Source organism: Cydia pomonella, chromosome 24 (genome assembly GCF_033807575.1).
Source record: "Cydia pomonella isolate Wapato2018A chromosome 24, ilCydPomo1, whole genome shotgun sequence".
NCBI classification, from domain to species: domain Eukaryota; kingdom Metazoa; phylum Arthropoda; class Insecta; order Lepidoptera; family Tortricidae; genus Cydia; species Cydia pomonella.
The window spans coordinates 10,049,543-10,074,095 of record NC_084726.1 but is presented as its reverse complement, the minus strand read 5'-3'; the positions used below and the strand labels follow the sequence as shown (position 1 = coordinate 10,074,095).

The 24,553-nt window shown below is 35.9% G+C and overlaps 2 protein-coding genes across 3 annotated transcripts in view; one reads left to right on the top strand and one right to left on the bottom strand.

Moving 5' to 3' along the window:
- Positions 1 to 3,265: 3,265 nt before the first annotated feature.
- Positions 3,266 to 10,392, top strand: LOC133530992 (uncharacterized). Its single transcript, XM_061869062.1, has 3 exons — positions 3,266 to 3,801; positions 8,523 to 8,679; positions 9,502 to 10,392. Exons 1-3 carry the CDS (start codon positions 3,601 to 3,603, stop codon positions 9,741 to 9,743), a joined length of 600 nt encoding a protein of 199 aa, XP_061725046.1. The 5' UTR covers positions 3,266 to 3,600; the 3' UTR covers positions 9,744 to 10,392.
- LOC133530989 (uncharacterized) overlaps positions 9,876 to 24,553 on the bottom strand; it is a 38,689-nt gene continuing 24,011 nt past the window's right edge. For both annotated transcript variants that reach the window (XM_061869057.1, XM_061869058.1), the window contains exons 2-6: positions 14,517 to 14,673; positions 13,340 to 13,868; positions 12,886 to 12,948; positions 12,445 to 12,606; positions 9,876 to 11,755 (exon numbers count right to left, since the gene is read on the bottom strand). In XM_061869057.1, coding sequence (XP_061725041.1) covers positions 11,654 to 11,755; positions 12,445 to 12,606; positions 12,886 to 12,948; positions 13,340 to 13,868; positions 14,517 to 14,673 — 1,013 coding nt within the window. In that variant the 3' untranslated portion in view covers positions 9,876 to 11,653. The remainder of the gene's footprint in view (positions 11,756 to 12,444; positions 12,607 to 12,885; positions 12,949 to 13,339; positions 13,869 to 14,516; positions 14,674 to 24,553) is intronic.

The window sequence follows — 24,553 nt, the reverse complement described above, 5'->3', positions numbered from 1 at the left end:
TGGGAAGTCCCTACATTCCAATGACAAAAATATTAAATCCTTAATTACTACGAATTAAAGCTTAGATTTGTTTGTTTAATAAAAGGGACCATACAGCATGCCTTGGGGAATTACCGTTTATGTAGTCGTACTTCACACGATCGATGTTACAAACCTCAAAATATGTAAATTTAAGTTAAGTTTGCTAAAAATGGTGTACCTAAATTTTATCGGGAGATTAAACCCTAAAATCGTTTTATCGGGAAATGTTTGCTAAAATCGGGAGTTCTCCCGATAAATCGGGAACTTTTGCAACGCTGCACTTGACGGAAGTGAAGCCATTTTGAATCTGCGTACCAAAGAGCATATAATCACTACGTTTTAAGAGACGGGACTTCCATACTAGCGAGTGGAATCCCTTTGTTTCGCAAATCATTACCAAAATGTACGACAAAGAACTGTCAAAGAACCATACTACCAACATAAGCAATTTAAATAGTGTAGTACGCTACACGCTTGCGTTTCTTATCGATATCGATAAAATGGGGAGGGTTGAAATATAGACTCTTGTCTACAAATTTTGTACTCGAAATCAAGTTAGGATCGAGTCCACAATTAAGTTGTATGTTATATAGTGGATAGTTCTATGAGTGGACTAATACGTGGTCGAGCTTAATGTGGACTCGATTTTTTTTTAGAACACCTTGTTGTTCTTCACCACTAGGAAGGATCAAAGTAGCACTTTTTTTCCCTACTAGGAGGGATCACTTTTTTCCTCTTTTTGCATACTTCTTAGGTTAAATTATTTTATTTAATTACCATTAATTAAATTTATTTATTTATTTGTACCATAATAATTTCCTCATAGGTGATGTGAAAAGCAGTATGTAAATTTATCACGTGGTAGCAAAAATATTTCCACCTTAGGGTGGTATTCCACCTATCCAATTTCTTGGTCCAATGTCATTGCGTTTCACTCTGTCACTAATCAAAATGTGAGACGCAATACACATTGGACAAAGAAATTGCATAGGTGGAATACCACCCATAGGCGTTAACAATTGAATCCCTCACTACGCTAGGATTCTATATTAGAATACCTCGTTACACTCAGATTGTAATTATAAAATCCTTCACTATTTTTTTTCTTATTATTTTTTTTTTATTAAAAGCACTATTTTCAAAATGATCTGCAGATACATGTTTCAATAAATGTAACTTTTCTATGGGAAGATGTATCAGGTCTTCGTTCCCAACAAATTTAACCCACTGCCTGCATCTGAAAACATATTGTCGCGGACTTCCGCGATGTACGCATTGTTGCACATGGCAACACATGTAACATCTTGTATATTGTCTATGGTAAGCAAACCATACTTTTCCTTCCTGTTTCTCACACATGAAGTTTCAAGTTTGTTAACTTATTTATTAACGTGTGCCCGAAGCCAGCCTCGTACAGCCAGAGCATCATCTCTCTAATTATCTGAAAGCTAAGTATAATGAGTATATAAAAGAGGACTTGTTCGTCCCACGCATATATTTCCTACATTTATTTATTGTGAAATCTATGTATGACTAGATTCAATGTACTGACCGCAATGTGTTGAGTTGACTTATAAAGACGTGACATGACGTGTGATGATGTTGCAAGAGAACGTAATGATTACATGCTCTTTGGTTACGAGCAGAGGTGTGCTTGTATGTCATGGTCAGGTCGGAGATGCGTCTGCCGACCTGAGCCCAACCCTCGTCTGGCATGCCATAGAATTGATAGTGACCTGTAAGGGGCTCGTACACCCTTCGGATAGGTGCACTCTTGGCCATAGCAAGGAACTGGTGTTTCCCTCATTTGGCATGCTATGGAATTGATCTATGGTTTGTGACTGGTTGCGACCAGGTCACCGCACTCCTTATCCAGTGCAAAGGTTGACTGATGAGACTTACCAAGACATAGACAGTTGTGACTATTACACAGACATGCATACCTATATATGTACTTTGAGTCCTGTGGGACAATGTTGAACTTTACTATGAATACTGATTTCTTGTTGTCTGTTCCTACATACATATATACATGTTACAATGTTTATGTATCTATCTTGAGAGATAGATGTGTTATATTATGATACAGGTTAAGGATACTTAGTGACCCATGGTCATAAATCTATTTTCTACACAGGTGGTGGTATAAGATCAAGTTAGAGCTGGCCTCTGCGCTTGGAGCTCATGAACCAGGGAGACATACTCCAATTACATCATTTGAATAAGGTATGAACCGCACTGTCCATAGAATAACCGACCTCTCTTTCCTAATAATATAAGCGAAGCAGATCTAAGTTCATTAAGATAATAAACAAGTATAGATGACAAGTTGATAGTAAACTTATATTTCATTTAATAAGGTCTTAGAATCATTAGGTAACTCGAACTCAGGCAATCAGTCTATTTATCTTAGTATTTTGTATCAACGTCGATACACATATAGCCTTGGTTATGTACAGTTTATATTCCAAGTGTTTGCTAATGAGATGATCAACTGATTATTTAGCGCTAATATGCATCTATAAATCAAATCAAATATGTTAAATAATAACCATTAATGCATAGATGATAGATAATTTTCCACTGAAAATCTTCGACGAATTAATTTTGTGTTATATTGCATGCAAGTTCTCAGGAAATTTCACATATTTTATTTTATTACTTACACTGATATACAAATAAACATACAATTATCGATAGTTTTAGTACATCCCTAGTTCACAACTAGAAATAATATAAAATATCAAATTTTCGATGTGTTTAAAGCCTGCTGCACCAAAATAAGGTCAAAAGTATCTAAAGCAATACGTACCGGTCTTTATCCAGGGGAAATTTCGCCATAAAATCCCTTTTTTCGTGATTTTCTCGAGTGGCTCGCTTGCCACATATTTCACACTTAGTAAACCGTTTTCTCGGTGGCATTGTAACAAACTCGTTCTTTACTCTGATCACGGTTCACTATTTTCGATATTTTCACTAAATAATAAAGATATTGCACGAAATACCCGAATAAAACATTGAAGCCTTATTAACAAACAAAACAATTAGGCTGACAGTTGACTTTATGTAAACTTGACAGAATAAATAGCACTGACGTTTTATTTTTCTTCGTTGGCAAAGATTTGCGAAACAAGTTCCATACAAAACTTATTTTGTTCCTAGTTGCGTCAGCCTGCTGCGTACACCGTAGAGTTGGGTTGGGAGCATAAAAAAAAACTTTTGACATTGTTGGTGTTGCCATATTACTTTCTTAAATACCTGCTAAAATGTCAAGGAGGAAGTAATGAAGTTACGTAATCGTGTTGCTAAAGTTTTAATGGAAATACGACGTTGATAACGATCACTTAACTAAAGGGCTTGCACAGCAATCTATAAATACTTGAAACTAACAATCGTTGATAAACAAAGTGTATGATATTGATACACGTATTTGTAGACCAATCACTTTCATGCTGATCTAATCCTACTGTCTGTTTCCTGCCACGTACTTGTTTATTACGTTACCCCCTGTTTCATATAAATATACGTGTTTTTGTTTTTAATATTTAAACTCCAGTAAACTTTCGTTAGATATCTAAAATGGAGTCATCCGCTTTTAGTAAAGTTTCCTTTACCGATTTCAAATGGCTCAATGAACCGAAAAGCTGGAAAGCTAATAAAGAAGTGCTTGAATTTTCTACTGGTAATAAAACTGACTTTTGGCAGAAAACCTTTTACGGTTTCACTTTTAACACCGGACATCTATATGGAGTGGAAATAAAAGATGACTTCACTTTGAAGGTAAAGTAAACCATATTTAATAACATTAGCTTTCTTTCCGTCTCGGCTACTACCACTCCTACACGAGGTTTACTTTATAACTATCTACGCCCAGTCTAACATTCTAGTGTTGCTTGTTTGTTGGTTCTTAATTATATAAATTATATGTTAAATCAAGGGTTCAATAACTTAAAAAAATTGTATTGTTTTGTTAATGTCTTTCATGAAGTCTTACTTAATAATTAAAAAAAAAAATTAGCAGCAGGCAGCGTATGGAAAGGAACCTTGTAGTACGGTCGCCAAATCTCAAAAGCCCTCTAGAAACACGATTTAATTGACTCGGCTCGGCCTTACCCACAACCGGTATCAATATGTTCGGACAGTTCTCCTGATCACCGTACATGCGGTAGTAAAGCGGAAAAATGGTGGAGGGGATAGTAATGACGTCACAAAGATGGCGGCCGGACCTATTCTTTTTGGCGGTGTATCTCGAAAACCACTTAACCGATTTTAATCATCGAGGTGTCAAATAATAGCTTATATTATGGAGATTATTTCCTTTTCTACAAACATTTACGTGAAACCTATAGGAAAAAAAATAATCACAAAAAACAGTTTTTTTATAAAATTATTATTTTTTATTTTGTAAAAATCTCCGTAAATATTAGCATTTCGCAAATTTTGTTTAATATAAAACATATTGCTTCATTATCAAGGAATATAATGAGCCTTAAAACATACAGATCGAGTAATAAACAATGAAGCTACACTCATTTATTTGCGCATGGGTAACGATAACTGGCTTTTACCGGTCGAAACTGTGGTGACTGTTACGATACGTATTAAATGGAATTTATAGAGTATCGGTTTTAATTACTGAAATTATAATGACAATTATAAAAACCAGACACAATAATGTTACCTTACTTCGACGTTTAGTCTCTTTTTTCGTCTTAATCATAGGTAGGTACATATTTCTTTTTACTTAAAAATTTTATACAGGGTGAACTTTTAACCACCAGTCATACTCTGCGCAGCGACTTTATAGGCCATACTTAACAACTTTTACTATTAGTAGTCCCCAAGCCGCTCCGAGGCCAGATTTAATTGACTCAGCTCGGCCTTACCCACAACCGGTATCAATGTGTTCGGGCGTTTCTCCTGATCACCGTACATGCGGTAGTAAAGCGGAAAAATGGTGGGAGGGGATAGTAATGACGTCACAAAGATGGCGTCCGGACCTATTCTTTTTGGCGGTGTATCTCGAAAACCACTTAACCGATTGTATTCATCGAGGTGTCAACTAATAGCTTATATTATGGAGATTATTTCCTTTTTACAAACATTTACGTGAAACCTATAGGAAAATAATAATCACAAAAAACATTTTTTTTTATGCATTTGGTTGGTAGGTTTGTCTTATGTTTTAAAGCAGTAAAATCTTTCAAGTCGAAACACAGTATAAATATACATTTTGTTGTCTAATCTAAAAGTATGATGTTCATTGTTTAAGACTGATTAGTGATTACTGAATTAAATAACATGCTATTTGTTATTTTTGTTTTATTTTTTAAATCAGGTATTAATTTATTCACTATGTATCACTATACAGGCAAAATGTGTATCATAGTTGGTCTGTAAGTACTTACTACTTGTGTCGAATATAGGTATAAGATGAAATTTTAACCACCAGCCATACTCTGCGCAGTGACTTTACAGGTCATACTGAACAACTTTTATTATGGGACCAATGCCGAATCACGCAAGAAAATTTGGATCTGGAATGACACCCACTGGCTGTGCCCTACCACACAAAGCGAGATGACATTCACAATGCCCATACCTCTCTTTTGGACGTAGTTTAAGGACGTACCCGGGTCCATGACGCATGCTCGCCACACCGCTGCTTAAAATAAGCTGACGCAGCGTAAATTGAACTGCGTAAAAATCGCAAAAAATATTACACGGAGATCTTATGGCAGACACCGTACCGGTGACGTAAAAGACGCAACTGTTTTGCGAACAAAAAAGATTCGCGTGAAGCACGTCACTGCGATTCCGTACCGTCACCGTTTTTTAAACAGCGGTGTGGGGAGCATGCGTCAAAAACGGTACGCATACGACGCGTCACTGCGATTCCGTATCGTGACCGTTTTTTAAGCTGCGTTCTGGTCGCACCTTGTATTGTATTGTATTGTATTCGGGCGATTTTTCCGCAACTCGACGACTTGCGCCTATTTTGCGTGATATGTTGGGGGTGGGCTAGTCCTGCCAGCCCAGCTCCTCGAGGAATCCTATCAAACCTTTGATGTTGAGTAGGACCTCGGGGAGGTCTCTCGGAGATCCGAGATGTTTAGCCCTGTATGGAGTCACTCCGCTGCATTCCAGCACCACGTGAGAGGCTGTTTCTTCTGTCTCCATGCAACCTCGGCACAGGGGACTGTCTGTGACACCTGTTGTGAAAAGAAGTTTGTTAAATAGTCCATGACCTGTTATGACACTGGTTACCATACTCAGTCGGACCTTCCCTAGTTGCAGGAGCGCCCTTGTGAGTTTTCCGTTGATGCCAGGCATGGCTTCTTTTGCCTGTCTGCATCCAGTCTGGTTCAGCCAGTGTTCTGTGTGTAGTTTCCCTGTACGTGCCAGCAGCATTGAGCGTACCTTGCTAAATGGTATCGGAAGAATCGGTTCCGGACCAATCGCCCCCGCATTCGATCCTTGCCTGGCAAGCTCGTCCGCAGCATCGTTACCTCGGGATCCACTGTGTCCCTTGATCCATTGTAGGGTGATCTTGTTATTATGACATACCTCCATTAGTCGTTCGTGGCATTCGTGTATAAGTTTGGATGTAACTATATGGCTATTTAGAGCCATTAAGACTACTCTACTGTCGGAGAGTATGCGGATGGAGGATCCTACTACCTTCCTTGCAGTGATGGCAGCCGCCGCGTTTATGATGCCCATGCACTCAGCTTGGAATACCGAGTTATGGGCTCCTAGCGGAGTGGTGATCGACATGTTCAGGTCTTCTGAGAAGGTTCCAGAGCCCGATCCGCTGTCTGTTTTGGACCCATCAGTGAAGATTCTCAGCTCCCGGGGATTGAGTCCTTCATGATTGTCGTCCTCATATAACTGTATTTTGTACCTTTTATCGAAGATAGCTTGTTTGTGAATCCGGTCCGTGCCTGACCTAAGCACTGGAAATTCGTCATACACCTTTTCCAGGCATTTTGTGTGAAGAGCTCCTGTGATGTTAGACCATATCTTGAGGGTTCGCAACCTTACCGCTGAGAGACTGGCCTCTTGCTGTATGTGTAGGTGCAGCAGTGGAAGGTTTAGCATGACCTCCATGGCTGCAGTCGGGGTAGACCTCGTGCAGCCAGTGGTGGCCGCGCATGCGAGCCTTTGAAGTCTTTGTAGTTTGTCTCGTACGTTGCCTAGGTTTGTTCTTGGCCACCAAACCAGAGCACCGTAACAGAGTAAGGGGCGGATTATCGTCTTATAGAGCCAGAGGGTAATTTTCGGGTTGAGTCCCCACCTCTTACCAATCATCCTTCTGCACTGCCAGAAGACAACTCCCGCCTTGTCTATCCGTTTGTTGATGTGGTTGTTCCAATTGAGTTTATTGTCGAGAGTTAGTCCTAAGTACTTAACTTCATCGGACAGCTGTAGCTCAGTTTGGAAAAGTGTTGGTCTGGTAAAGTTGGTCGCACCTTTATATGGGACAGTCAAAATTTTTTTCGCGATTTCGGAATTGGTCCCATAGTAAAAGTTGTTCAGTATGACCTATAAAGTCGCTGCGCAGAGTATGACTGGTGGTTAAAAGTTCACCCTGTATAAAATTTTTAAGTAAAAAGAAATATGTACCTACCTATGATTAAGACGAAAAAAGAGACTAAACGTCGAAGTAAGGTAACATTATTGTGTCTGGTTTTTATAATTGTCATTATAATTTCAGTAATTAAAACCGATACTCTATAAATTCCATTCAATACGTATCGTAACAGTCACCACAGTTTCGACCGGTAAAAGCCAGTTATCGTTACCCATGCGCAAATAAATGAGTGTAGCTTCATTGTTTATTACTCGATCTGTATGTTTTAAGGCTCATTATATTCCTTGATAAGTTTTATATTGCAATATGTTTTATATTAAACAAAATTTGCGAAATGCAAATATTTACGGAGATTTTTACAAAATAAAAAATAATAATTTTATAAAAAAACTGTTTTTTGTGATTATTTTTTTTCCTATAGGTTTCACGTAAATGTTTGTAGAAAAGGAAATAATCTCCATAATATAAGCTATTATTTGACACCTCGATGATTAAAATCGGTTAAGTGGTTTTCGAGATACACCGCCAAAAAGAATAGGTCCGGCCGCCATCTTTGTGACGTCATTACTATCCCCTCCACCATTTTTCCGCTTTACTACCGCATGTACGGTGATCAGGAGAACTGTCCGAACACATTGATACCGGTTGTGGGTAAGGCCGAGCTGAGTCAATTAAATCTGGCCTCGGAGCGGCTTGGCGACCGTACTATTGAGCAGCGTAAGAAAAATACGAGTTGTAACCAGTATGCACGTATTCTAAGCCGGGCTATAACCGCGAAAATTGAAGTTCGTCAATTGCGGGCATTTTTCTCTGTCACCCTAATTACGTCTTAGTGAGAGTAAAAGAGAAAGATCCCCGCAATTTGCGATTTTCGGTTTTCGCGGTAGGCCCCCTGGACTCGTTTCAGGTTTGCATCGAAGCAAACTTCACAACTCTCTACGATCAAGCGGGTCTCATGATCTATATAGATGAGCACCATTGGTTGAAGACCGGGATAGAGTATAACGACGGGCAGCCTATGATCGGCAGTGTCCTTACTAATGAAGTTTCGGACTGGGCTACGGGTATGTTATCAAATTTAAAACTACCCCAATTCTGTTCAGTCTGCAATATTCAAAACGTCACTCAAAATTGCCAATTACATCCACACTTTATCAGGCCTGATATCAGACCTGATTTCGGGCCCGGGAAAGAGTATTTTTCCGTTTCACCAAATATCATCACATCGTTTACAATATTTGAAATGTAAAAAAGCGGCCAAGTGCGTGTCGGACTCGCCCATGAAGGGTTCCATACCATTTTTTTCTATTTTTGCGTGAAAATCTTAATGCGGTTCACAGACTACATCTACTTACCAAGTTTCAACAGTACCTATTGTTCTTATAGTTTCGGAAAAAAGTGCCTGTGACATACGGAAGGACAGACAGAGAGACAGACCGACATGACGAATCCATAAGGGTTCCGTTTTTTGCCATTTAGCTACGGAACCCTAAAAATGGTACATATGCAAAAATATCAAACATTGGACATTTTTGGCAATTAGAGACAATGTATTTTACTTTTCAAATATTGTAAACTATATGTTGATTTTCCATGAAACGGAAAACAATTATCAGAAATCGGAAAGGATGAATGTAATTGGCGCTAAAGTGAACTTAATTTCAGACACGCTGATTGCTGTAGGTACCTAATTGTTTTTTTATACTAAGATATCCAAAATTAGGGGAGTAACACTTCAAAAATATAATTTTTCAAAAGATAACTAAGAAGGCATGGAGTCACATAAAAGTAACAAATTCATAAAAAGTTTACGTCTTGCTCGCAAACGTCAGAGTAGTCTTTTTAAAAACTTCTAAATTTCACGAATTTGTAAAACTTTTTTTCAGGCATATTTCCTGGCAACCCCAAGAAATTCTACCTCCGCCTAACCCGCCTCCGCGACACCGTGTGTGTCAAATATTCCATAGACAACCAAACTTGGACTTTACTCAGACTTTGCCCGTTTCCTGCAGCCAGCAAGTATTTTGTTGGCCCTATGGCTTGCACGCCCCAAAGAGAAGGGTTGGAAGTAAAATTTAGTAACTTAAGTATTAGTAAACCAGCGGACGATATATTGCATTCAAATTAATTAATAAAAAAATCTTTAGGTATAGATAGATTAATAGGGTCCCGTTTTACCCTTTGGGTACGGAACCCTAAAAAATTATGTAATATAATTTACAAATCGTCACAAACAAGTTAAATGACTTGAATAAAACAATTATTTTGAAAAAGTATTTATTTCTTCTTTACTGTCCTCACGACATTATTGTCTTATTTTACGTGGAATGTTAACGACAGACAACACAGTATCCACTATACTTCGGATATATTTAGGTTCACCCACGAACCTATTTTCAGGAATTCTGAACCTGAATCTCTATGGTCACTTTTAGATTTTCCCATAGCGATTATTCCATACAAAAATACAGTTGCCAAGTCTATAATATGTATATCTCAATCAAAAATAATTGATTGTAATAGAGAGGTAGAAAAAGACGTGCCCCTTAGTTTGACATCTGTAACAACTGCGCTATATGTTTTGCGGTCACTGAATTGTCAAACGTGAACTTTTGACAATCAGAGTTACTGCAAAATGTGTGGAGCTGTGCAGCGCCATCTAGTTTACCTGTCAAGTTCGAATCAAGAATTTGACTTAGATTTTACACATCTTACTCAATCAATGTATCTTTGATCTGAATTTAGTGACCAGATTAGATTCAGGCTCTATTTCTCAACTAATATTTACCATGTGACTTCTATAAAAATATTTATTTTACTTTATTTGGTAGTGACCAGCAAAATGATTATGTTTTTATGTAAATATTTTCATACTAATTGTTCTGAGATCGACAAATGTGCTGTGTTCACGGTAAACGACTTGCATTTGTCCCTTAATTTTAATCATCAATAATCAATTAATCTACATACTACAATCCTACAAGTACTTGCATTTGCAAGCGTTCATAGGCTCCGGTCATCACTTACCAACAGGTTTACCGATCGTATGCTTCTTAACCACAATGTAACTTTTTGCTGGCCACTACCCATACCTACTTAACATAACTTACATTCTAAATATGAAATGCTCTGTTAGAATTATAACCGATTCTACGAATAACTAAATAAATGGCGAAGCATATCTATTACATTTATCACAATCAAACTAACAAATAATACATATTCTTAATAAAAAAAAAATTTACTGTTTGAAATAATAAATCATTCTAACAGTTGACTGTTTTTCTCAAATGGACATAAATTTATTTAATTTAAATAATAATTTTAGGAAGGCAACCGAATCAAGCACATATATGTTTACACGTTTACATTAAATGATATGATTTCATCCCAGAAATTGTAACATTGGTACCAAAGTACTTACTACATGACCACAAACCAAAGCGTTGTTGGTTACACGGCTGAAATCCGTGTACCCCTCAGAGCATTGGCACATTGTCCGATCGGATGTCGGATACCAATATAAAGACACAAGTAAAAAAAGTATATTTATTAATATTTTTTATTCATTTAATTATAGTTTATTGTTCAAAAGAAATCGTTAATGCAAGGATAAAAGAACTTGATGCCATAGGGCATTTTCTACGAGCTGTTTTTCTCATCCAACACCCGAAATCGGATCGAACAATGTGAAAACCCTCTAACACGTGTGATATGAAATCAAAACGAAAATAAAATCTTAAACTTTAATCCAAATAAAACCTAGGTTACACGGGTGAAATCCGTGTACCTCTTAACACAACTTTGTGAAAGCAAAATGAAATTTGAACCTTAAACTCATTCCATTAGTCTAATACGCAAAACAAGGCCTTGGGTTCACGGGTGATATGACATATATTACTAAGAAATTTGAACCATAAGCTCATCGTGTTAGAGAATACACCTGGATCAAGTTACACGGTTGAAATCCGTGGACCTCCAATAAGAATAATGTGAAATCACAATAAAATTTGAGCTTTAACTCGTTTGCATAAGAGTCTAATATTCCTGATCGTCGATTGGCTCCGTCTTGATGGAAACTTGCATGTTCTGTGGATTGGGAAGTGTTGTGGGCGTCTTTGAGCGTTCGAGGTTGTACATCTGAAATATATAATAGGACAACTGTTAAAAGCTTACGAAGTGTACATGGTAATATGGAATTCATCAATTTCGTTCATCATCAAAATCCTACAATTTCCTTAACTTTAATTTAATTACGACCAGTAGGGCTCAGATGTCTCTTCTATCGCTTGTCACCATGTCTGTCACATTCTATCAAGTATGTAAGTGCGAAAATGACGCATGACACGACAGGTGACAAAAACGCGACTATGCTATACGTGCAGTACTCGGGTAAATTAAAAGTACCAACAAAAAAATATATTTGGGGTGTGACTGGGCCATAATAGTATAATTTTTTTAACTTAGGTGTGATTCTCACCTCGTGCTCTTTGTAAACGAATAATAATCTAAACCACATTACAATCTAAAATCTAATTGATTAATCACTGACTGTCTAAGTGTCCACAACACAAGCCTTATTGAGTAGTCAATTTGTGTAATAATGTCCAATAATAAGGTAGTGTAGTCTGTGGCCGTTTGCTACCAAGTAAAATGCAACATTATTTATTTTTTGACACATATTTGTCAATAAATCTGTTAATGCTATTAGATATAACGTATTTCAGTTATGATTTAATTAAATTTTACTGTTTAGGTCGGACTGTAATTCGAGATTCTGACGAATAGTACCAATAAATCATTTTTTTCAAAGGCTCCCAAAACCTTACCTTCATAAACAGCGGCGTGGAGAGCTGAGCTACGCTAGTCGCCTTGCTGAGCGACTCGTCCATCTCCGACATTCTGGGGACCTCCAGAGGGACCACCTTCATCTTGGGTCCGCGTTTCTTCGAGAGCTGTTCTTCGTCGGAGTCAGATGGAGGCGGGCGGACCTGAAATAATTTTCGAATATGTCACAAGGGTGTAAAATGATATATATATATATATATATATGTTATATAATTTTACTCCAAATATGCCTAACTCCATAAATTAATACAAATTCGAAAATAATGACCTCTTAATAATACAAACATACTTTGTCATTATTAAATAGTATTCTTAGAGATACATTAGTTCTATATTTTAGATGCATCACTCTTTTCTTGGCCACTATAGTATATGCATGGAACCCACACTACAACAATACCAAATTCTAAAATATGACTTACCTTTCTAGGACGACCGGGGCCTCTTCTTTTAGCTGGCATTGGTAGAGGGGACGGAGATCGATTCTATAAGAAGAAAATAATGATTTTATTACAAACATAATAAAATAATGATTGACTTATTATTACAAAAAAATAAAGTTAAAAAGGTACAAAAGTGCGCCGTGTACGTTATTATCTTATGGCGTTATTCATACACGTCTACGTCTGTCAGATCAAACAAAACGTTGGTAATCGTTTTCTCGTATCTGTTATTATGACTTGTGATGTTAGAAAGGGGTAATATTTAAAAGAGGCTACAGTAGGATTGCTTGTGGTGGATGTCGAGAGTAGCCAAGAAGTCACATCATGACAAACCCAGATTTAAGAACTAGTTTGATCCCCATTTCCTATAAATTCTTTTTAGAAAAATTACTCTTAAAGTACTAAGTTACCAAAATTCGAAAAATCTACTTACTCTTCGTTTCCTAACCGGTCTGCTACCATCAGCAGACCGAGTAGTCATAGACAACGTAGATTTAGGCGTGTTGATTTCTTCCACAACCTCCTGCTTAGCCAATATCCCGCTCATTCTGTCTCTGAAAAAACTATCTTCCGCCATTCTCAAAGCTTCAAAACACTTATGGCCTTTTAACGCGTATCTTATTATTTTTAAAACTTCTATGCGGCATAATAATCTAGTGTCATCGTCCATTTTTTTAAATAAAGGAAGTAGGGAGTTCATAAACAATTTGTCATCGTCGAAGTGATCGTCAGGTAATATTGAGTTCGCGTCTATTTTGATTTCTAATGAATTTTTCTCTTGTATTGTAGCTTGGTTGCTTTTATCCTGCGTAGGTTTTTCAGGTCTCGTTTTGAGGTCTAGCGGTCTATCGATGAGTTCGTGCTTAATTTTGGACAATGGCGGGTCCTCTGGTGGCGGGTGTTGTGGTGAATTGGAGATTTCTGAGAACGACTCGTATTTGTCCTGTGAGTATCTTGGTTTTCTGGAAAATAAATATTATTTGGTTAATTTCTGAATAAAAAAGTTATAATAACTGGAACTGAATTCTTATCGATCGCAATTTCTTATCGGTGCAGTTAGTGCACCTAACAAGATTGACCACTAAGTTTTTGCATAACCTTGCTATGGCCGACTGCATTTCTTGGTGGGTACCCGCACCCGTGTACCCTATAACCCGTCTACCCTGTAACCCGTGTATTACTTATTATTCAGCGCTCGTATCATGAACGATATCTGAGCGTGAATATACAGGAATAACCTAGGGTCTCCGTGTACACTATAGGAAGCAGTTAACAACCAGAAAACATTGCAAGGTTTTGTGGAGGAGCTGGGATAGTTAAAGTAGCACTACCCCGTATTTCAAGCAAAATAGACAAAATAGCTGTCGATTTGCGAAAATTACTCAGTAAAACTAACCAATACTAGTTCCCCAATAATCATTTGTTCTTTAACGCTCGCAGCAGGTACGACATCTGGACGAATCATCGTGGTACTGGTACCGCCGGCTACCCGGGGTACACTGTTCCACGGGTACGCACTTGCCTTGGCGATACGCCTGGGTGTAACAGTCTCTGCGTATAGAACTAGTACCGACTATTATGGACATAATTATAGTAGTGTAGGTACTGACTTGTTCTTCAGCGCTCGCAGTAGGAACGACATCTGGGCGTGGTATTGGTATCGGCGGCTGCCCGGTGTACACTGTTCTGCGGGTACGCATTTGCCTTGGCGATACGCCTTGGTGTAAGAGTCCCGTATGGAGCGCCATCTTTTTTGGACTTCTTTGCCTGTTGACAATGATGTTTTAATGATAATTATTATTATTATTTATACGTTGAATAAATGTTGTTTATCTAGTTTATATATCGTTAAATGATAACCTTACTAATTAACACAATTATATTTTAGTAATTGCTTGAATTATTTTATAATGACATTTGGTTGTTAATTGACAATTTGACGACATTATTATGGTCCCTTGCAGCTTTCATTTTATTGCTTATACACAACGAGAAAAAGATCAAGCGAATTAGGATTGTATTTTTAACGTGATACGTCAATAAGTGACCAACGGTTTTTGCTATCTTGTTATCGTGCGATAAGCTTATAATAAATCTATAATATAACAATACGTTTGTTATTGAACTTATGGGTGACAACATCAAAATGACCTATTAAGTAAATAAAATAGAAAAAAACTTATTGGATCAGTTACTTTTTAGGCAAACGTCCTTTGGGAAAATTAATCTTACTTCTTAAATATAAGATTTAGATGTAAACACACTTAAGTTCAGCTACCACCAGATAGGCACTGAAATAAACTCTAGCGTGAACGTAACTTACATTCTATGCATCTCGCTAGTACTGGCATATTAGCGCGAGCCAGATATATGGAAAGTTAAAATTACGTAAACATTAGCGTGGGTATATATGGGGTAGGTATATGTCAGTATTGACACTGTAAGTGACTCATGGTACGGGTAAAGACGGGTTTAGTTTTTGATTGATTTTACTATCCTATACGCGTAATTACCAGTACTGCTAAAAGTAAACTATTTATTTCCGCTAAATTGTCAACTTTTTCTTGTACGTCAATTTCCTTGTGAATCATTGGCAGGCAGCAGCAGACGAGTACTGGCGCGAGTAGGTCGACTCGACCTTCAACTTTAGGGTTTGCAATCCGAATAATCCGAATATTCAATTATCCGAATATCCGCCGAAAATAATATTCAAAATTATCCGAATACTAAACCGCGAATTATCCGAATAAACGGATATTTTGAAAACATTAATAAAATCATTTATAAGCAGGAAAAATTCAAAAAAAATACGAGAAAAAACACTAATGGCGTTTTATGTCCATCTGTATTGACCAAATAAGGTGTTTAGACAAATGTTCCATATTAAGTATTATATTTTATTAAATAAGTACCCGAATACCAACTTTCACATACATAAATTACATAATATATTGATTTAATCGTCGCCTGGTACCCACAACACAAGCCTTCTTGAGCTTACTGTGGGACTAGGTTGATTTGTGTAAGCTTGTCCTATAATATTTATTTATTTATTAATCTAGCAGACACGAATTGTTATGTTACTAATGTTACTATTACTATTATTAGGTATTTAAATGAGCAACGAAAACACTTGCAGATAAGGCGGATTTTCTACCTGCCACTAAAATAATTATTGGTATTACCTACCTACTCTGAAAGTCTGAACCGGCCGACACCGAACCCATTCGCTCAGTCAGTCAGTCTGTATCAATTACGTACAAAGGTAGGTTGTCTTGTCTGTTATTGTTTCACGTCGCGTCACGCGTGGTATTTAAAAAAATGTGATTTGCAAGTGAGTTTTTGTGTGACGAAAGATATGCCTCCTTACCAGGAAAAAAGTAAGTACGGTTAAATTTCTATACTAACTTTAAGCTATTATGTAATTTATGTGCGAAAAGTCATTATTACATTTGTGTCCATTGGTTTTATAAAATTAATCTGTTAATCGTGGGATTCGTGAGTAATACAAAAGAGGCGAGCAAGAATTGTTATTCCCCATGATTAATAATTTTAAAGCTATTAACTTAATAGTATTAAGCAACAGAAAACATCATTTGCTCAGCAACTTTTGAAAATAATGTGTAGTTTTATTTTTAGCACATTCTAAAGTTCTTTCGATATGTAATCAAATTGAATAGGATATTTTTTATTTCATTGGCAGTGTTGCCAGTGTTTTACAATTTTAAATAAACTTTTTATTTGCACGAGTCGTCGAAAGAGTAAGGATAAGGATAATGCACAGGTATCAAGGCTAATTAGTGCCCTATCTTCGGCGTTGTCAATTGTCATGTAAGGATTCGCAGATAAAAGCTTAAAAATTGCTGGGGCAAAGGTATTTTAGCCAGACTATATTTCGATTGCATTTTAAAGCTTTATTTAACTAATAAAATAACAGTACAATTTTAAGCTAGGTAACTTTAAATTGTACAACTATATTGTTTTTATAAATTAGTATAGAGTTGATAACAAAAAGTGATTAATGAAATCTTTTGTCATAGATACGAAATTGAAATAATTGTAATATTCGTAATCGTAATAAATGTATTAAACATTTTACGCTATTTTTTAGACATTATTTATCTGTAGGCTAATGTTAAAATATTCTCGTAAATTTATGCAATGTAAATACAAGTAATGAAGTAAATAATCAATAAAATAATAAATGCATGTTAAATGTATGTATGATACACATTCTCTCAGCCAACTTAGGTACAACACGGTTTCTTTAAGATTAAATTAAGTAATAAATCAACGTTTTTATTTCAGATCGACATCCTTGAAATTAAATGGACAGCCAAAATAAATATTATACAACAAAACAATGGATAAAACCAGCGAGTTTACGGAGTATAAACTTCCTAATGAAAGTGATAACTCAGCTTGGAAACATTTTTTAAGAAGCGTGGATGGACTCAAAGCAAAGTGCAAGATGTGTGCTAAGATATTGAAAAATTCACGATCAACAACACCGCTCCATAATCATTTAAAACTACACGGAGTTAATCTGAAAAAAAGCTCTGAAAATGCTACCGCTTCCACGTCGACCACGTCTCAATCTCAAAGGACTATCAGCACAGGCGAAACAAGTGAAAGTGAAGCTGCAGAACCACCTAAGAAAAAAACAAAATTAACCCATTTCTTCAAAACTGAAGACTGCATGGAAGTACACGTATCCAAATTAGCAGCTTTGGATGGGCTTTCGTTTAACGTTATTTGCACGTCCATTACTATAAGAAAACTTTTCTTAAAAAGTGGATATAGTTTGCCAAAGTCGCCCCACACTATAAAACGAATTATAGTATCACAAAGTGCCGAATTAAAACTGGCTTTGAAACAGCAACTCAATAAGATGAAGATAGAAGGCAGCAGCTTTTCAGTAAGCTTGGATGAGTGGACTTCATCGTCACAAAATACCAGGTACATGAACTTGAACTTACATTCTCCAAAACTGCCATCCGAAGGTTACAAAAACCTTGGATTGTTACAAATCAAAAACAAAGGAACTGCTGAAAACTTGTATAATATGCTTGAGAAGCAGTTAAACGATTTCGATTTGCAGCTCAGTGACATAGTATGCATAATATCTGATGGGGCTAAGGTTATGTGTGCACTGGGACGACGTACTACTGGTTTTCACCAACTATGTTTGGCACACGGTATTCAGCTGGCAATTTTCGACGTGTTATACAAAAAAAATACCACTGCAACCCCAGCAGCAGAAACTTATTCCGGCTCTGACGTAGAAGCTTCAACGACAATCGACGATTCAGAAGGTGATAGCGACTTTGACCGTGAATACAGTATAGAAATAGAAGAAGAAGAAGGCCTGTGTATTGAGCAAACAAGGCCATCACCAATGCAACTGGTTGATAATTATAAAACTCTTATAAACAAGGTGAGGTCCGTTGTTAAACTTTTTAAAAAATCTCCGACGAAATCAGATATTCTTTATAGGAATGCCGAAGATGAAAAAAAGAATGTGCATTTGATTCTGGACTGTAAAACAAGGTGGAGTAGCCTTGCGGATATGGTAACAAGGTTTATCTTATTAAAACAATCAATACTTAAATCACTGATTGATATAAAGTCTCAAATAACTTTTTCTGAAGACGAGTTTCAGCAACTGAATGAGATTGCAGATTCGCTTAATATGATTAAAACCACGGTTGAGTCAATATGCCAGAGAGATGCTAATTTATTAACGGCTGAAATTGCAATGAAGTTCATGATTCAAAAACTATCCGAAAATCATAATCAGCTTTCGATGAAACTAGTAAAGGCACTAAAGGAAAGGATCGCTGAGCGGAGACTATCAGACGTAAGTGGCACACTTAAGTACTTACATAATCCCACAAATTTTTACAGAGAAGGTTTAGGCGAATATCCTTTTGAAAACCCGATGAACGACCGCGTAAAAGAAATTATAATAAAATTAAACAGTCGCCAAACACAACATCAAGAGATTACAGAATTACAGAGTCCTGAGCCTGACAATACCGAAACTGAGCCTATTCCTGGTACCAGTACAGGTTCTACTACGATGCCATCGAATTATACAATAAAGGATCAGCTACAAGCTGAAATAAACCGAGCATTGTCCGCAGGTGCTTCCACAAGTTCTCAAGAAACAAGTGATTTAGATTTAAACACTAAAATAAACGTGGAAATGGCCTTATATGACAGTGGTGGCCAAAGATCAGATAGTCTCGAACGTGCGTACAATTCACTGCGTACAATACCACCGACAAGTGTTGAAGCGGAAAGAGTTTTTTCCGCAGCTGGTTATTTATGTAATCACTTAAGGTCTAAAATGAAGGAAGACTCTATAGATGCTTTGAGTTTTCTCAGATCACACTACCAGGCTCAAAAATAATGTGATAGTAAAATCTATATTTTATCGATGTAATCACTACCAAAAATGCAACTATGATCTCTGATTAAAAAATAATACTTAATTGATTACTTGTGTAATTTGTATTGTTATTAATGTTACTAAACCAATCGTTATTTTGTATATTTAGTTGATTATTTATTTAAACCATGTACCTATAAGTAAATATAATTATTTTTAGTGCCAGTTACTAGCTATTTACCCTACTTACATATTATGTGTGTTACCATTAATATAATATAACATTGAAATTTATTTAAATCTAGAAATAAATCTAGTTTTACACTCGTTTTTTAAAAGTTGATTTTTTGTTTAAACTCGTTACTTAATCTCATTTATTTTTAATTAAGTTAAGTTAAGACACTGAGATGCATACTTTTTTATATTATTTGACAGCGAAAAGAAAAAACTATAGGACAAATCTTATATGTAAATATTGATATATGATGTGATTTATGATATTATTAAAGAATATAACGATCTCAGATTATACAAGAATGTTAAAAAAACAATCATTGATTTACAATTGTTATACTTAAAGTTGATTAGTTTTATCTCTAAATTGTATGTGATTTATTAGTATGTAATTATATTGAGCTAAGTTTCCTAGTTTCCAATTTCCAATTATTAAAACATTTTCTCAGTGTTAATTTTTATTATGAAAATTACAAATTACGTGGTGCGATAATGACAATGACAATATTTTTCAGGTTGTTTGTTACTTGACTTGTTGATTTTATGCATTACACAGCTTTAAATACGCTAATTTTGTTTTATTTTATAAAATACCAAAATTATCCGAATTTATTCAAATATCCGAATATTCGGATAATAAATATTGAAGTATTCAATTATCCGAATATTAAAAAACTGGGCGGATATTGCAAACCCTATTCAACTTGAACGTTGGGTGACCTCGCGATATTATATGCCAAGATACTGACGCTGACGTCCAAGGTTACGTTACGCTAAATCATTTCTGTTACGTACACTCACAGAATAGATATTCGTCCGTACAGAATACCCACAAAGGCCACTAAATTAACCACTAATGATTGTTCTTTATACCCCAGATTCTAAATTAACAATTGTATAGCTTAATTTCAAAGTCAGATAAATCAATTCGACTCTCTAGGAAATATTACCATTTCTTAACCCTTTTCCAGGCCGCACCAATGTACAAGGTTTTCCCAAAAAATCCAAATATATTCCAATTAATCCATCTTTGATGATTCATTTGAAGATAAGTAACATTTCTTGAAAGTTTAATCTAATTTAAACCTTAAATCGGAAAGCTAAAGTTGAATTTCTAAAGGCGCGTATGTGGTTGATAAATCGTACTATGCCTGGAAAAGGGTTAATACCAAAATCGCAAAATCAGACAAAATGTGAGTTTGAAGTTAAGCGACTCAATTTGCCAAATCGATCTGTCATTTTAAAACAAAAGGCACAAAAAAAGGAAGATTGTTTTTTTTTTCAAACTGTTAAAACGATAGATAGCGTTTCTCATGCTTAGTGCCATGTCAAGTATGGAGCTGCTTATAGGGATATAATGTATATTAGGATGGAGGGAAAATCATTTTTTTAATTTGTTAATTCCTGTATCCCCAATCAATTAACTATACTTTCAAGGGTTTTCATGCAAATTGTCAACATTCTAAATCGACAGGCTTCAGGTGGCGCATTGTATTTGAAATTTTGGAAAACTGGAACAAACAATATTTAATTTGAACATAATTTTATTTTTCAATTTATATTTTAGTAAGACTCTAATACTACCTAAAGCAATATATATCTAAATAACGATGAAAATTACATTTTTAATTGTAAAAAAACATGTAAAGGTGTAAAATTTCCATAGGTTACTGAACAGATTTAGGTTCATTTTGGTAATTTTTATTGTATTTTATTATTTATTTATTTATTTCAAATAACAAATTGCACCTTACAGCTAATACCAAAGCGGCACAAATTTATTAATTGATATAAAAAATAGTTTTCTGTGTGATTATGAACTTCATTGTAAAAATAAATAAAATACAAGATTAAGAAGAGAAGAAAAGAGGAAGTTTTTTGTATTAAGTGTTTCTTTATTTTTATTAAGAGCAATTTGAATAAATTTGCAATTTAAATTTTCAATTCGGTTTCTATTTCCCAAAATGTTAACCTGATGTCGATTTAGATTTTTTTTTATCGATTTAGTTTAGCGCTACAGAAATTACTTAAGTATATAATTATTTATTTAAAAAAATGTTTTACTTGCTCCACGTAGGAGATACATTATAAGGAATATCTACCCTCAACTGTTATTTATTTTTGATAAGAAATTGCAAGTGGGTCGTCTACTAAAATTGCGTACGAATAGTTTTTTTTTTCTTTTTTTTGTGTTCATTAATCGTATATTATATCAGATGAAAGCTTATTTTATAAGTTTATGTATAATCTATCTGTAATAGGTTGCCTTATTAAAAAAATGATTCAATCCATGGTGGTCTAGATTTTAGATAAAAAACGGTTAATCTAGGCAACCATCATGGACTGGTCCTGCTTTTTAATACGGCAACCTATTACAGTTATATTAGAATTATACAAAATGAGCTTTAATTTGATATAATATACGATTAAAAAACACAAAAAAAAATCCTGTCTGTACGCAATTTAACTAGGCAAACCTACTTGCAATGTGTCAATGTGAATATTATCTATCATTAATTTCTTATCACAAATATATAACATATGTGGGTAGATATTTCTTATAACGTACCTTAGACCACGTATGTTACTGTCAAGTTTGTGCACTATACCTCAAAAATCTATTTTTTCTTATTTAATGCATGTTAATAACATGTAATGTTTTGAAAAGATGTGTCCCGCCGAGTTTCTTGCGCGGCCATCCCTCCTCCAATTGAGGGCGGATTTAAATCTTCTCGGGTCAGAGTTGTAGTGTTAGAGCCGGTGTAGCTTTATTTGACGTTCATAAGCGCATTGTAATATGCCTACTTGAATAATAAACTATCTTTATCTTTACCACCGTTGCACGGATATATCAGAACGAACGGGGTGCTAAGAAATATCTGATCCATCTTACGGGGGTTTGACAAAAGGAACATTATTTGAAAAGGGGACCTATACAAATCTCGGTGATGGGGACACGAAAGGGACCCTGAGTTAGGCAAATGTCAGCCTTTTAATTTACCCAGAACATACTAACATACAATGCAGAGCTTAAATCGTTGATCTTGAAATTTGAAACATATTCTTAAATTCTTACGTTGCTGTACAAGACACAGCTATAATAGTACATTACGAATATTTACGATACAGGTGCGAAAAATAGGAAATTCTAAACAAGTGGGGAGACCCTTCGGTAGGGTTTTAAATCGGCACGAGTTGCGAATTACCTATTCGCACATGTATCGTACAAACGTTTTACAGTAAATATGGCGCTTTAAATTTTCGACACAGTTACTAGTGCGGTAAAGTAGCACCATATGTACTGTAATAGTACATTACGATACAAGTGCGAAAACTCGTGTCGATTTAAAACACTCCCTTCGGTCGTGTTTTAATTTATCGCCACTCGTTTCGAATTACCTATTCGCACATGTATCGTACAACGTTTTACAGTACATATGGCCCTTTAAATGTTCGACACAGTAACGTAATATGCTACTTCTCGCACTAGTGCTATAAAGTAGCCCCATATGTACTGTAAAAATATTTACTGTACATATGGTGCTACTTTATCGCACTAGTGCGAAAATTAGCATGCGAATGTGCGAATAGGTAATTCGAAACGAGTGGCGATAAAATAAAACACGATCGAAGAGAGTGTTTTAAATCGACACGAGTTGCGATTTTTCGCACTTGTATCGTAATGTAATATTAACTCACTCTATAAAAGTGCCGAAAATTGTGCCCCCGAGTTTGACATCCGACTAGATGTAGCTAAACTATAGCTATACTACATACAGCTCCATATGATTTATGGTAATTGGTGACATGAATTGTCAAAAGTTAACCTTTGACATATGGAAGGTCGAGGCAAGGAACAGAATCTCCTTAGGTAGAACTGTTGCTAAAGTGTCCAGCTGTCAGCTATAAATAATAGTTCCAAGTCTCTCCAGAGTAGCGCTAGAGTAGCTAAGAACCTAAGCGTTATTGACGGAGTGAAGTACGCTGTCTATGATTAGATTATTTTCTCAAGTATTCTAGGTATTGTAGCGCCACCTATTTATGGGTTTTTGTCGGACACTTTTTGATATATGGAGATTCTGTTCCTTGCCTCTACCTTCCATACTTTGACAACTGAAACTACGACATAATCCATGAGTCGTATAGTGACATCTGCAAGCTGTCAATTTATTTACTGTATTACTCTATTTCTTTTCAACCTGATAACTTTTTGCCAAGAGTGAAAAAATGGGGTTGAAGTTAGTGATTAACGGCCCAATTCGAACAATACTTATAAGATGTCACAGCGATACGATACCGATATGATAGCGTATCGCTGTGACATCCTATAAACATTGTTCGAATCGGGCCGTAAGTTATGTGACCGTTACGCAGGTGTGTATTCGCGTAACTAATGACATTATTTGCCTACGATAACGATAAATCCCTGTCAGCTGTTTAGTGACGAACCAACTGTCATATTATGTGGCTTTCCATCAGAGAAAGGGCAATATGTAATGTTGTATACTAACACTAGATTTAAGATAAGTAGGTACTAACATTGACATGTAGTTTTGGCAATTTGGTATATCTAGTTTTAAATTAATTTATTATAATGTTGTTCAATTTTATTAATTATATAATTTATTTTGTTGTAATGTATTCTAAACCCGGGTACGTCCTTAAACTACGTCAAAAAGAGAGGTATGGGCATTGTGAATGTCATCTCGTTTTGTGTGGTAGGGCACAGCCGTGGATGTCATTCCAGATCTAGAGCAGAGCCCAACTGGGGAGTACTTCCACCTTACAGAAAACCGCAGCCAAATAACCTAGACCCTACTCATAGTGTTGTGTTCCTGCCGGTGAGTAAGGTTGCCAGAGCTCAACGTGGGTACGGAGTGTTAGGGTCGTGTAACTCGTCTGGAGTTGCAGGCTACGGAGGCTGCTTACCATCAGGCGGGCCGTATGCTTGTTTGCACCGACACGAAGTATTAAAAAAATGTTGTGTTTGTAGTATGATACCAGATGGTCGAAATACAT